Raw genomic sequence first — 16,083 nt, forward strand, 5'->3', positions numbered from 1 at the left:
AAAAAAAAAAAAAAAAAAAAAACACCTCTAGAGAAGATTACGTTATACAAGTTGGAAAAAATTTAAGTTCGTTGAATAAAGTATGTGATAAATATAAACATTAACAACAGAAAAACAACTTCTGGGATGGGTATTTAGCAAATGTTTTAAAACCACACAGAGTTCTTAAACATGTTCAACGTTCTCAAACGGTTACTTCAGGGTTCCTATTTTTTCATAAATAGGATGAAGAATTTTAAGGCAATATGACAATGTGATCTTAAAACAATGTCATCTTAAAAATATAGTCTCCAAAATGTATTTGGAATGGAATAAGAGATGATTGATACTATAATGCTGCCTACTCAATGTACCTAGACACATATAAAAGATGGGTTAAGAGTTTAAAGTCACAAAGCACGTGACCGCCTGGAGGGGTCGGATAGGAGGGTGGGAGGGAGGGAGACGCAAGATGGAAGAGATATGGGAACATATGTATATATATAACTGATTCATTTTGTTGTAAAGCAGAAACTAACACACCATTGTAAAGCAACTATACTCCAATAAAGATGTTAAAAAAAAAGTTTAAAGTCACAGAGAAAAAGTTTTCTGTTTGCATTTCTGCATCCTAGAGACAGAAATTAGAACCTCAGTACTATCTAGTTAGCTGGCAAATCATGGCTGACACATAGGATATCTCTTACTTAGTTCAGGAAATTTGCCATATTTAACACAGTTATATCACTGTGACTCTATGTTTTCAAGCTGTTGGATGGTTTTCAGTGTGGAAACTGCCTTCACTGTCTACCCACAAGAACATGTGTAGGAGCAAAAGGCTAATCTCTTTTCTACAAATTCCCAGTGGGTAAATAAAAATCTGAGTTTCAACAACAACAAAAAATGTGTCCATTTACAATAGAAAAAAAAGTCCAATCGAAAGCATACATTGACATGCCTATGACCAAGCAACAGCCGCAAAAACCGATGGATCGTTTTGTCACGTCTACTTCTGTAAGTAACAGCTTGACGTGACACTAAGCCATATTATACAAGCTCATCAGGAATAATATTGGAAAAATAATTTACTCCAACTCTAGACAACATGGTTAAGTCCAAATAGTGGAGATGATTTACAAAACAAAAGGTCGTAGACCTTTAAGAAAACAGTATCAAGAAAGACAGGAAAAAGCATGAGTTAAACTTCTCATTACGTCTAGCAGTAAAACCTGACCCTGTGGTGAGAACTGAAGGCACAGAAATAAAAACATTGAAAACCTAAGCAGGGTTGCAAATCTGGATTAGACAGCAACAGCAACAAAACCCATAAATTTGGGGTTTCCCTGGTGGCGCAGTGGTTGAGAGTCCACCTGCCAATGCAGGGGACACGGATTCGTGCCCCGGTCTGGGAGGATCCCATGTGCCGTGGAGCGGCTGGGCCCGTGAACCATGGCCGCTGAGCCTGCGCGTCCGGAGCCTGTGCTCCGCAACAGGAGAGGCCACAACAGTGAGGGGCCCGCATACCACAAAAAAAAAACAAACAAACACATAAATTTAAGAAACCAAAGACTGATTACACAGTGGAGGAAATACAGAAAAAAAATGAAAAGATTATTTAGAGATAATGAGGAAAGAACAGATGGCCAGATGGCTAAAATTCCTCTGGAATATATACCCCTGTAGGTCAACAATCAAGCGGCCGGCTGAGATAGAGGAAAACAAGGCAAACCTGGTGACTTTACAATCAGAAACCTAATCTGTAAGGGCAAAGACAGCAGTGAGTAAATGATGTTCTATGAATAAAGTCATGTTCCTAGAAGAACTAATTGCTATTTCCAGATGCACAGAAGTAACTTGTATCCACATTTCACAAAAACGTGAAGAAAAAAACAATATTTATAATGACTTCATACAGCTATGTGACATGAGAGAATTATTATATGATCAAGTAAGATCAGACATCTATTTCCCTAACATGTAAAGAGCTTATTCCACACAAAAGAGTTGACATATAGTAGACAGTTCTCAAACTTCAGATATTCAGATCTCTCGTACTAAATGGGGTTCCTGTGACAAAGGGTCCATCTTAATGGTACCAAATTGTGGTTGAAGAATACATCCCTGTCCATATCACAAGTCCTTTCTTACCAGGTAGCCAACTGCAGCCTTGTCTGCAAGGGGGAGAGAGAAATGATCTTCAGCTATGCTCCCAAAAAACAACATTTTAAATTCATTGGATTAGATTCCAAATTCTTTTACAAAACTGTATTTGACCCATAACAAGGCTGAGCTGCTACTGCAATATTTTCAGTTAATCTGTGACAGGTACCTCCCTAGCTGGCCAGGACTTTGTACTAATGAGTATATCTATAACAGCATCAGACATCAAAGAGTTTCATGCAGTGAAGATATACATGATCCACAGCCCGTTACAACCCCCGACTCTGGCTAGCTAATACAGCAATGCAGGGTGTGAAAAAAAGGATGGTCGAGGGAGTAGAGACAGCTCAGTGTTCTAACTCTTGGTGATTAAACAAAGCTTAGTATCACTAAGTTAGATAACGTGGTCTAAAAATAAAAACACCCTGCCTCTCTTCCTCCTTCTTTTCAAAATTAATAGCCCAAATGACTATCAGAGAACTAAATACAAAACTTTAATTAAAGTCTTCATCTAAACACAATGTCATGAAACAATAAATGAGGGAGAGATTAGGAAAGGGAAAGTTGACTTTTTCCCCCTTTTGAAATAACAAAAAGTGAAGGAGAAACAAAACGTTGAAAACAGGGCATCCCAATGTCATGTGGGACAGTCTGACGTGATAAGCACTGGATGCTTTTGGTTTAGTAAAACAATAGCCCAGTGCTTGCTTCGACAGCACATGTTCTAAAATTGGAAAGATACAGAGAAGACTAGCATGGCTCCCGCACACGGATGACACGAAAATTCGTGACGCGTTCCATATTTTTGAGCAGTATGTTTCTTCTCTTAGAATTAAACGAATGCTGCAAAGATCAAAAACAAACAAAACACAATAAGGCCAAATGATGTTTTCTCCATCTCCTACTTCACCACAGGAAAAAAGACTGAAATGATTGGAAGAACACTGGAGTTCTCAGGATCTTTTGATAACTGCTTATGTGACGTTGGACAAGGGACTCTCCCTCAGTGGATCTCCAGTTTCCTATCTGTAAATGGTGACAATCTCAAATGAATGTTCTACATTCAAAATTTTTGATTTGCTAGGCTTGTGAAGTGCTGTTATGGGTATGAGTACTTTCTTAACTATTTAAATTATCCAACCCATCTAGTTAGTTGAGGTTAGTCCCAAGACCAGCCACTCCATGGATTTCAGAGTTTTCTCATTACCACACCCAAAGTTTAAAAAAGAGAAGAAAGAAAAAGTAAAAGAAACATCAGGACTCTCCTGGTGGCACAGTGGTTAAGAATCTGCCTGCCAATGCAGGGGACACAGGTTCGAGCCCTGGTCTGGGAAGATCCCATATGCTGTGAAGCAAATAAGCCCGTGCACCACAACCACTTAGCTTGCACTCTAGAGCCCGCGAGCCACAACTACTGAAGCCTGTGCTCCGCAACAAGAGAAGCCACAGCAATGAGAAGACCGCGCATCGCAACCGAGAGTAGCCCCCGCTCGCCGCAACTAGGGAAAGTCCGTGCACAGCAACAAAGACCCAATGCAGCCCAAAATTAAATAAATAAATAAATAAATTAATTAATTAATTAAAAAGATTTTTAAAAAGAAACAATAATACTCCACTGTATTTCTGAGCATCAAAAGACAGGAGATGCATGTGCAAGACTAAGAAAGTTCTTTTCAAAACATTTAACTTGGAAATAATTTTAGACTTACAGAGAAATTACAAAAATAGTACAGTACGCCCCTGGAGACCCTTAACTCAGATTCCTGTAACGTCAATAACTTACATACCATACATAGCACAGTTATAAAAACCAGGAAATTATCTTTACTACAATACCATTAAATAAACTAGAGACCTTATTTGAATTTCACCAATTTTTCCCCTAATGTCCTCTCTCTGCTCCAGTATCCAATCCAGGACCCCACATTGCATTTACTTGTCATGTTTATTTAGTCTCCTCCAATCTGTGACAGTTTCTCAGTCTTTCCTCATCTCTTGGTCCATTTTCTCCTCCCTCCCTTTCTTGATTGACAGTTAGTAGAGAAGTGTGTTACCCATCACTTCTAAGATGGACACTTCCACATTTTGACAGCTTGGATATTGGGATGATCCTTACCATCAATGGTATGTTGAGGAGATGCTGAATAAATGAAGAAGATATTTATCGATTTTCACAAGAGGAAAACTGATCACTTTACAGCACAGAAACCCAGCAGACACCATCTTTATCAGGTAATTAAGGTTAACATGAGAGAGGAGATACATCAACATCAAGTACCCTCGAATATGACGCACATCATTTCTATGGTTTTCTTGCCAAAAATGCATGACCTCAGTCAAATCATGAGAATGCATTTGACAAACCCAAATTGAGAGGCATTCTACAAAATAACTGACCAGTACTCATCCAAAGTGTCAGGGTCATGAAAGACAAGGAAAGGCTGAGGAACTGTCACAGATTGGAGGAGACTAAATAAACATGACAAGTAAATGCAATGTGGGGTCCTGGAGCAGAGAAAGGACATTACAGGGAAAATTGGTGAAATTCAAATAAGGTCTCTAGTTTACTTAATAGTATTGAACTAGAGTTATTTCCTGGTTTTGATAACTGTGCTATGTATGGTATGTAAGTTGTTGACATTACAGGAAGCTGGGTGAAGGGTATGCAGGAACTCCTTGTACTATTTTTGCAACTTTTCTGTAAGCCTAAAATTATTTCAAAATAAAACGTTTAACAAGTGAGGCTGAGCTATCAATATGTATTTCATTGGGTACTGACTGTAATTCCGCTTTTCTTTCAAAAGAGATTTTTGAAATGTCCAAAACAGCATTGACTTTTACCGGTCAAAGATACATCCTTTTTAAGGTCAATAATAGAAGATAGAGATCCTTAAGTAAAATGTTATTTTCCTTGAGTCTCAGGATGACAGGTGCTGTCTATGTATCTTTACAATACAGGCAGACCCCTCTGATCAAGCTCATAAATGATTCTAAATCTTGCATAATTCAGCAACCCTTGGGATTATGTTGCTAGGAGTCTTCTGCTCCGAGTAAGTTTTCCCTTAGCAAGCAGGGATGAGGTAAATGTTCACTCAAAAATCATCAAATTTTAAACTGGTGAAAACTGCTGTGACGAGTGATACTAGTACAGAATATACTGGTAACTCAGGACAAATTGACCTACAAGGATAGATTCACACCCATATGTCTATAAAACCAGTTTCACTTGCCAAAATATTATTATGCTTGCGATCATATGTGATGTTTGAAGACATAGTATGGGGCTGTTTTGTGTGTTTTCCTCACCCAGTCCTCTGACTATGCCTGCTGCTCAGGCCCTTGCCAGGAGATTTTTGTTACAAAACTACCCAAGGTGGTGAGTGCAGTGGGCAGATGTGATGGGTGTTGATCTTTCATAATTAAATAATGACAGCATTTATATCCTTCCTAGATAACAAGTGGCAGGTATCACAGTGCTTCAAGTATGGAGAAGGTTTAAGACACATGAAATTGCTGAAGCAGAATACATGAAGATAATATTGGCTATGAAAACAATCACAGATTCTAGGTTGGTATTTTCAGTAATGATCTTTTGTTAAAGTCAAGGGACAGTCGCTAAAAATACCAACCTAGATCAATTGCAAACTGTAATATCAAGAAATTGGCACAGAATGGATTCAGCAATACTTTGGAGAGAAACTGTGAAATAAATTGTGCCAAGCTGACTAGGCAATTGAGTCAAAAAACAGCTGCATATCAACATGATGTAAGACTCTTTTACGTAGCTGGAAATTAATCTATGGGCTGTGCTATCTAGATCTCTATCTGAAGATGGTGCAAACTTCATCACTGAACACTCAACATTCATGCAGTGATGGGCACAGCACTTCAACACAATACACAATTAGCCATCAAGCTTGCCCTCCTTATTTTCATAACATTCCCTCATTATGAGGTGAGTATAGAATACTGTTAACTATTGTGCCTATTATGAAGGCAAAGAACCATCACCATCTGGTAGAGTACCTAGCGCTAATGGAATCCTTATAAGAACAACAAAAACAAAAGCAGCTGCCCAAAACTCATCAAGTGATTGCTTCTTATTTAACCACTCATGGAAGAAGAAACAGTGCACAGATACATTTCAAAAGTGTTTCAATCACAGAAACTCAAAGTGGGTAGCAAATGCTGCAATAACCATCGAGGTATGTTATTTTGTTATTTGTGTATTATAGATACGATAGTAGTACAACCCACATAGGTCAACTATTGTCAACTTGGTATAGTTTTCATGCTTATCATGGATAAGGAATAATATAAGAGAACTCAAAGCTTTTATGCAGACGTGGAACTGTGATGCACGTGCTATCTAAATGACTAATTGTTTGTATGTTTGAAATACTAAGATTTTCATTAAAATTTGAGAATGTAAGGATTATGTAAATCATCTTTATCTTGTGCGACTGGTCATCAAGATTTTAACATATCAAAAATTATTTTAAAAACACTGGGTATACTGAGTAGACAGTGTATTTAAATAATTAAGTGGCTTATTACTATTCATTGGCCATTATCTATGTAGTCTCTGAATTAAACATTTTCCAAGCTTTAAAGTGGTAGTGCAGTGTGCATTTTGTTAACAATCATGTTCCATATTACTTTTCTTCAAAATGTTTCCATTATGGCATTCTTTTGCCTTTAAATGGGAGAACTGATCTGAAGTATATCAATGATTAGTAATATCACACATCTCTTTCCGCCAGACACCTGAAAAGACAGAATTTACAAAGCCTGCAAGGAACTCTGTATCTAAGAGTAAGCCATAAGAACAGTGATACTTAGCTTGAAGAACTAACATCACACTCATGGCAACTGGATGTGGGCATGTCCATTTGAAACATGAATGTGTAGTTTTAGATAATAAAACCCTAACTAAATAGAACTGTTTTGAAGAACTCCTAAAATAAGCATCTTATTTAATATAGTAAGAAGATAACTTTTCATTTAATTCACTTTTTTTTTTTTGGCCACGTTATGCGGCTTGCAGGATCTTCCCCAACCAGGGACTAAAGCCGGGGCCATGTAGTCAAAGCGCCGATTCCTAACCACTGGACCACCAGGGAAGTCCTTAATTCACTTTTATAGTGATACATGGCTTTTCATTTATGTTATCTCATTGGAATCTCCACAATATTCATGGAAGTTAGGTAGAGAAGAATTACCCATGCATTAGAGATGAAGCAACTCAAGCTCTGTCAGATTAAGTAGTTAAAGTCAAAAACAGTAGTGGGGCTGGGACTCCTGAAACAAGATTTGTAAAGTGACTAGTGCAGTGCTGGACCCTCTATAAGAACTGGCTAAAAGACATCTCCTTTTTTTCCCCCTTGAACTAGTCCAGTGCTCTTTTCCATTTAAGGCACTGCACAGTCCTTGATTTAAGTAATACACAGAAGATTTAAATAATACATAAAATAATTGTAGATGAAACCTGAATGAAAATGAAATGAAGAAAACAGAATAAGCCCTTTAGTCATAATATCTGCTACAAAAAAGGGCAATTCAGACATTTTCAATGTTAGGAATTGCCATTATCTTTATAACTAGTTCCCATTCTTGAACTGGAATGGTCTGCAACAAAAACTAGCAACCATGAAATAAGAAAAAGTACTTAAGTAGGATATCATGATAAAATATTTTCTGAATAACTGATCACACGAAGGAATACATCTCTATTAGCCAATGCAACCATAAATAAAAATGTTAATGAGGTAAAATTGATCATGATGAGGATAAAACAATATCAAGAAATTGAGGCTTGGTTGGGCAAGATGGTGGAAGAGTAAGACGCGGAGATCACCTTCCTCCCCACAGATATACCAGAAATACATCTACACGTGGAACAACTCCTACAGAACACCTACTGAACGCTGGCAGAAGACCTCAGACCTCCCAAAAGGCAAGAAACTCCCCACGTACCTGGGTAGGGCAAAAGAAAAAAGAATAAACAGACAAAAGAATAGGGACGGGACCTGCACCAGTGGGAGGGAGCCGTGAAGGAGGAAAGGTTTCCACACACTAGGAAGCCCCTTCGCGGGCGGAGACTGCGGGTGGCGGAGGCGGGAAGCTGCGGGGCCGCGGGGGAGAGCGCAGCCACAGGGGTGCGGAGGGCAAAGCGCCCGAGAGGCTTGTCTGCTCAGTCGCCGGGGCGGGCGGGGCTGCGAGCTGAGGCTCGGGCTTGGGTCGGAGCGCAGGGAGAGGACTGGGGCTGGCGGCGTGAACACGGCCTGCGGGGCTAGTGCGCCACGGGTAGCCGGGAGGGAGTCCAGGAAAAAGTGTGAACCTGCCGAAGAGGCAAGAGACTTTCTCTTGCCTCTTTGTTTCCTGGTGCGCGAGGAGAGGGGATTCAGAGCGCCGCCTAAAGGAGCTCCAGAGACGGGCAAGCGCTGCGGCTAAAACCGCGGACCCCAGAGACAGGCGTGAGACGCTAAGGCTGCTGCTGTCGCCACCAAGAAGCCTGTATGTGAGCGCAGGTCACTATCCACACCTCCCTCCCGGGGAGCCTGTGCAGCCCGCCACTGCCAGGGTCCCGGGATCCAGGGACAACTCCCCTGGGAGAACGCACGGCACGCCTCAGGCTGCTGCAACGTCACGGTGCCTCTGCCGCCGCAGGCTCGCACCGCACTACGTGCCCATCCCTCCCCCCGGCCTGAGAGAGCCAGAGCCCCCGAAGCAGCTGCTCCTTTAACACCATCCTGTCTGAGCGAAGACGACCTACACGCAGAGGCGGGGCCAAATCCAAAGCTGAGCCCCTGGGAGCTGTGAGAACAAAGAAGAGAAAGGGAAATCTCTCCCAGCAGCCTCAGAAGCAGCGGATTAAAGCTCCACAATCAACTTGATGCATGCACCTTGCATCTGTGGAATACCTGAATAGACAACGAATCATCCCAAATTGAGGAGGTGGACTTTGAAAGCAAGATTTATGATTTTTTTCCCCTTTTCCTCTTTTTGTGAGTGTGTCTGTGTATGCTTCTGTGTGAGATTTTGTCTGTATATCTTTGCTTCCACCATTTATCCGAGGGTTCTATCCGTCCGGTTTTTTTTGTTTGTTTTTCACTTAATAATTATTTTCTTATTTTAATAACTTTATTATAGTTTATCTTAATTTTACTTTATCTTCTTTCTTTCTGTTTTTCCTTCTTTCCCTCCTTCCTCCCTCCCTCCCTCCATGCTTTCTTTCTTTCATTCTTTCTCTCTTTCTTTCTACTTCTACTAATTCTTTCTTTCTACTTTTATTCCCTTTTATTCTGAGCTGTGTGGATGAAAGTCTCGAGGTGCTGCAGCCAGGAGTCAGTGCTGTGCCTCTGAGGTGGGAGAGCCAACATAGGACACCGGCCCACAAGAGTCCTCCCAGCTCTACATAATATCACACGGTGAAAATCTCCCAGAGATCTCCATCTCAACACCAGCACCCAGCTTCGCTCAACGACCAGCAACCTACAGTGCTGGACATCCTATGCCAAACAACTAGCAAGACAGGAGCACAACCCCACCCATTAGCAGAGAGGCTGCCTAAAATCATAATAAGTCCACAGACACACCAAAACACACCAACAGACGTGGACCTGCCCACCAGAGAGACAAGATCCAGCGTGATCCACCAGAACACAGGCACTAGTCCCCTCCACCAGGAAGCCTACACAACCCACTGAACCAACCTTAGCCACTGGGGACAGACACCAAAAACAACGGGAATTACAAACCTACAGCCTGCAAAAAGGAGACCCCAAATGCAGTAGATAAGCGAAATGAGAAGACAGAAAAACACACAGTAGATGAAGGAGCAAGATAAAAACCCACCAGACCTAACAAATGAAGAGGAAATAGGCAGTCTACCTGAAAAACAATTCAGAATGATAGTAAAGATGATCCAAAATCTTGGAAATAGAATAGACAAAATGCAAGAAACATTTAACAAGGACCTAGAAGAACTAAAGATGAAACAAACAATGATGAACAACACAATAAATGACATTAAAAAATACTCTAGATGGGATCAATAGCAGAATAACTGAGGCAGAAGAACGGATAAGTGATCCGGAAGATAAAACAGTGGAAATAACTACTGCAGACCAGAATAAAGAAAAAAGAATGAAAAGAACAGAGGACAGTCTAAGAGACCTCTGGGACAACATAAAACACACCAACATTCGAATTATAGGGGTTCCAGAAGAAGAAGAGAAAAAGAAAGGGACTGAGACAATATATGAAGAGATTATAGTTGCAAACTTCCCTAATATGGGAAAGGAAATAGTTAATCAAGTCCAGGAAGCACAGAGAGTCCCATACAGGATAAATCCAAGGAGAAATATGCCAAGACACATATTAATCAAACTGTCAAAAATTAAATACAAAGATGCATACAAAACAAGACCCATATATTTGCGGTCTACAAGAGACCCACTTCAGACTTAGAGACACATACAGACTGAAAGTGAAGGGATGGAAAAAGATATTTCATGCAAATGGAAACCAAAAGAAAGCAGGAGCAGCAGTTCTCATAGCAGACAAAATAGACTTTAAAATAAAGACTATTAGAAGAGACAGAGAAAGACACTACATAATGGTCAAGGGATCGATCCAAGAAAAATATATAACAACTGTAAATATTTATGCATCCAACATTGGAGCACCTCAGTACATAAGGCAAATAGTCACAGCCATAAAAGGGGAAATCGACAGTAACACATTCATAGTAGGGGACTTTAACACCCCACTTTCACCAATGGACAGATCATCCAAAATGAAAATAAATAAGGAAACACAAGCTTTAAATGATACATTAAACAAGATGGACTTAATTGATATTTATAGGACATTCCATCCAAAAACAACAGAATACACATTTTTCGCAAGTGCTCATGGAACATTCTCCAGGATAGATCATATCTTGGGTCACAAATCAAGCCTTGGTAAATTTAAGAAAATTGAAATTGTATCAAGTATCTTTTCCAACCACAACGCTATGAGACTAGATATCAATTACAGGATAAGATCTGTAAAAAACAGAAACACATGGAGGCTAAACAATACACTACTTAATAACGAAGTGATCACTGAAGAAATCAAAGAGGAAATTAAAAAATACCTAGAAACAAACGACAATGGAGAAACGACGACCCAAAATCTATGGGATGCAGCAAAAGCAGTTCTAAGAGGGAAGTTTATAGCAATACAATCCTACCTTAAGAAACAGGAAATGGCTCAAATAACAACCTAACCTTGCATGTAAAGAAATTAGAGAAAGACGCACAAAAAAACCCCAAAGTTAGCAGAAGGAAAGAAATCATAAAAATCAGATCAGAAATAAATGAAAAAGAAATGAAGGAAACTATAGCAAAGATCAATGAAACTAAAAGCTGGTTCTTTGAGAAGATAAACAAAATAGATAAACCATTAGCCAGACTCATCAAGAAAGAAAGGGAGAAGACTCAAATCAATAGAATTAGAAACGAAAAAGGAGAAGTAACAACTGACACTGCAGAAATACAAAGGATCATGAGAGATTACCACAAGAAACTCTACGCCAATGAAATGGACAACCTGGAAGAAATGGACAAATTCTGAGAAATGCACAACCTGCCGAGACTGAATCAGGAAGAAACAGAAAATATGAACAGACCAATCACAAGCACTGGAATTGAAACTGTGATTAAAAATCTTCCAACAAACAAAAGCCCAGGATGAGATGGCTTCACAGGCGAATTCTATCAAACATTTAGAGAAGAGCGAACACCTATCCTTCTCAAACTCTTCTAAAATAGAGCAGAGGAAGGAACACTCCCCAACCCATTCTACGAGGCCACCATCACCCTGATACCAAAACCAGACAAGAATGCTACAAGGAAAGAAAAGTACAGGCCAATATCACTGATGAACATAAATGCAAAAATCCTCAACAAAATACTAGCAAACAGAATCCAACAGCACATTAAACGGATCATACACCATGATCAACTGGGGTTTATTCCAGGAATGCAAGGATTCTTCAATATACACAAATCAATCAACGTGATACACCATATCAACAAACTGAAGGAGAAAAACCATATGATCATCTCAATAGATGCAGAAAACGCTTTTAACAAAATTCAACACCCATTTATGATAACAACCCTCCAGAAAGTAGGCAAAGGGGAGAACTTTCCTCCACATAATAAAGGCCATATATGACAAACCCACAGCTAACATCGTCCTCAATGGTGAAAAACTGAAAGCATTTCCACTAAGGTCAGGAACAAGGTTCCCCACTCGCACCACTCTTATTCAACATAGTTTTGGAAGTTTTAGCCACAGCAATCAGAGAAGAAAAGGAAATAAAAGGAATCCAAATCGGAAAAGAAGTAAAGCTGTCACTGTTTGCGGATGAGATGATACTATACTTAGAGAATCCTAAAGATGCTACCAGAAAACTACTAGAGCTAATCAATGAATTTGGTAAAGTAGCAGGATACAAAATTAATGCCCAGAAATCTCTGCCATTCCTATTCACTAATGATGAAAAATCTGAAAGTGAAATCAAGAAAACACTCCCATTTACCACTGCAACAAAAAGAATAAAATATCTAGGAATAAACCTACCTAAGGAGACAAAAGACCTGTATGCAGAAAATTATAAGATACTGATTAAAGAAATTAAAGATGATACAAATAGATGGAGAGATATACCATGTTCTTGGATTGGAAGAATCAACATTGTGAAAATGACTCTACTACCCAAAGCAATCTACAGATTCAATGCAATCCCTATCAAACTACCACTGGCATTTTTCACAGAACTAGAACAAAAAATTTCACAATTTGTATGGAAACACAAAAGACCCCGAATAGCCAAAGCAATCTTGAGAACAAAAAATGGAGCTGGAGGAATCAGGCTGCCTGACTTCAGACTATACTACAAAGCTACAGTAATCAAGACAGTATGGTACTGGCACAAAAACAGAAAGATAGATCAATGGAATAGGATAGAAAGCCCAGAGATAAACCCATGCACATATGGTCACCTTATCTTTGATAAAGGTGGCAGGAATATACAGTGGAGAAAGGACAGCCTCTTCAATAAGTGGTGCTGGGAAAATTGGACAGGTACATGTAAAAGTATGAGATTAGATCACTCCCTAACACCATACACAAAAATAAGCTCAAAATGGATTAAAGACCTAAATGTAAGGCCAGAAACTATCAAACTCTTAGAGGAAAACATAGGCAGAACACTCTATGACATAAATCACAGCAAGATCCTTCTTGACCCATCTCCTAGAGTAATGGAGATAAAAACAAAAATAAACAAATGGGACCTAATGAAACTTCAAAGCTTTTGCACAGCAAAGGAAACCATAAACAAGACCAAAAGACAACCCTCAGAATGGGAGAAAATATTTGCAAATGAAGCAACTGACAAAGGATTAATCTCCAAAATTTAGAAGCAGCTCATGTAGCTTAATAACAAAAAAACAAACAACCCAATCCAAAAATGGGCAGAAGACCTAAACAGACATTTCTCCAAAGAAGATATACAGACTGCCAACAAACACATGAAAGAATGCTCAACATCACTAATCATTAGAGAAATGCAAATCAAAACTACAATGAGATATCACCTCACACCAGTCAGAATGGCCATCATCAAAAAATCTAGAAACAATACATGCTGGAGAGGGTGTGGAGAAAAGGGAACCCTCTTGCACTGCTGGTGGGAATGTAAATTGATACAGCCACTGTGGAGAACAGTATGGAGGTTCCTTAAAAAACTACAAATAGAAGTACCATATGACCCAGCAATCCCACTACTGGGCATATACTCTGAGAAAACCATAATTCAAAAAGAGTCATGTATCAAAATGTTCACTGCAGCTCTATTTACAATAGCCCAGAGATGGAAACAACCTAAGTGTCCATCATCGGATGAATGGATAAAGAAGATGTGGCACATATATACAATGGAATATTACTCAGCCACAAAAAGAAACGAAATTGAGCTATTTGTAATGAGGTGGATAGACCTAGAGTCTGTCATACAGAGTGAAGTAAGTCAGAAAGAGAGAGACAAATACTGTATGCTAACACATATATATGGAATTTAAGAAAAAAAAGTGTCATGTAGAACCTAGTGGTAAGACAGGAATAAAGACACAGACCTTCTAGAGAATGGACTTGAGGATATGGGGAGGGGGAAGGGTAAGCTGTGACAAAGCGAGCGAGAGAGGCATGGACCTATATACACTACCAAACGTAAGGTAGATAGCTAGTGGAAAGTATCCGCATAGCACAGGGAGATCAGCTTGGTGCTTTGTGACCACCTTGAGGGGTGGTATAGGGAGGGTGGGAGGGAGGGAGATGCAAGAGGGAAGAGATATGCGAACATATGTATATATATAACTGATTCATTTTGTTGTAAAGCAGAAACTAACACACCATTGTAAAGCAATTATACTCCAATAAAGATGTTAAAAAAAAAAAAAGAAATTGAAACGGTTATTAAGGTTAATTCATTCCCCCCATATCCATTTTAACATACATTGAAAAAAAATCTAAAATGAATCATAGCAAATCTTACTAATTAAACCAGGAATCTATTACCATTTTTTACTCCTATGCTTTAATTTGTACGTTTATGCTTAGTTTAAGGATAACCATGGATAAAACATGAAAATCAGTGCATTTTTCGTTCTGCAATCATATATGTTCTATTCTACATAATATCTCACCTGTCCTTATATTTTGTTTATACTCATGTACATAATATTCAGGTTTGATGACCTTGGCAATAGACCTTTCCTTATAAAATGTGCTCACAAATATGAAATTGGTCAATCAGTTGCTCAGGAAGAAAATTACATGAACCTAGTTTTGTAGCAAATATGTTTAAGTTAAAGGTTCAAAATATCCTTTAAGTACGAAAATTCAAAATGCCATCATTTTCCTCCTGGATGGTGAGATTTTCACCTTATACTTTCTCTGTCTGACTTTATTTATCCTCTGATTGGTCCCTGCCAAGTATATTTTGATAACATAGATAATAAGCTATATTTCAGTGAAGGACTTCTCTAAGTTGAGGACTATGACCACTGTATTAAAATCTAAATAATATACAGAGACGTAAAGTACAGCAAGGCTACAACTTCTCACTCCTACAAAAATTCTTGAATTTTTTTTTCTTTAAGTCTATCTATCTCGGTCAGTAAGCTTTGATTGGTGAGCTTTAGTCTGGCTTAGTTCTACAAAGTCTATATCCTGTCTTAAAAAACAAACAAACTTACTGCTTTCATGCTGTCATTAACTTGACTAATTTCAAGGCACAACATATTTCAAAAAAAACCCCATACAAATCAACAAGTTTCAATTAAAAATGATGTGCATTTAGATGAGACTCACCTTTAAAGAATCAAAACAAGCCATCACACGACCATTTTCCACATGGCAAACTCTTGGCGGATGGGCAAACTTGCAATCTGCATCAGCTCGAGAGCAGGTTCCTCTCTGATATTCTCTACAGACTTCCAAAGTCAGCCACTTGGTATCACGAACCAGGGCAACATTGACAGCCGTCATATTGAAAGCAAAGCTAAAATCAAGTGCACCCTCTCTACAACACTATTACTGCTGTTGTTGAAAGGTTAAAAATAAATTCAAGCTAAATGTGAAGAGATAACTGGTTGCTTTGGTGAAATGTTTCTTTGTTAGCACTTAAGTTTTCATTTAAGTCAAATTTGGTGGTCTAGTCAAACAAAAAGCCCACTATAAAATAAAAATTGTATCAGAATAACTAAAAATCAAATTAGAGACCAACTCCTAAGAAGGCAGCCGTCAAGGTTAAGATATTGAGTGCTTTATTTTTTTCCTCTGCTGAAGTTACTTCAAATAACTGGCAGAGTTTCAAAAGGATTC

The 16,083-nt window shown here is 38.9% G+C and overlaps 1 protein-coding gene across 3 annotated transcripts in view; it reads right to left on the reverse strand.

Moving 5' to 3' along the window:
- Positions 1-15,825, reverse strand: part of MBNL3 (muscleblind like splicing regulator 3) — a 63,090-nt gene extending 47,265 nt beyond the window's left edge. For 2 of the 3 annotated variants that reach the window (XM_007462860.1, XM_007462861.1), the window contains exon 1: positions 15,571-15,825. In XM_007462860.1, coding sequence (XP_007462922.1) covers positions 15,571-15,747 — 177 coding nt within the window. In that variant the 5' untranslated portion in view covers positions 15,748-15,825. The remainder of the gene's footprint in view (positions 1-15,570) is intronic. The other variant, XM_007462859.1, reaches the window with a different exon arrangement.
- Positions 15,826-16,083: the final 258 nt, after the last annotated feature.

Source organism: Lipotes vexillifer, unplaced genomic scaffold (assembly GCF_000442215.2).
Source record: "Lipotes vexillifer unplaced genomic scaffold, Lipotes_vexillifer_v1.1 scaffold1006, whole genome shotgun sequence".
Taxonomy (NCBI): Eukaryota; Metazoa; Chordata; class Mammalia; order Artiodactyla; family Lipotidae; genus Lipotes; species Lipotes vexillifer.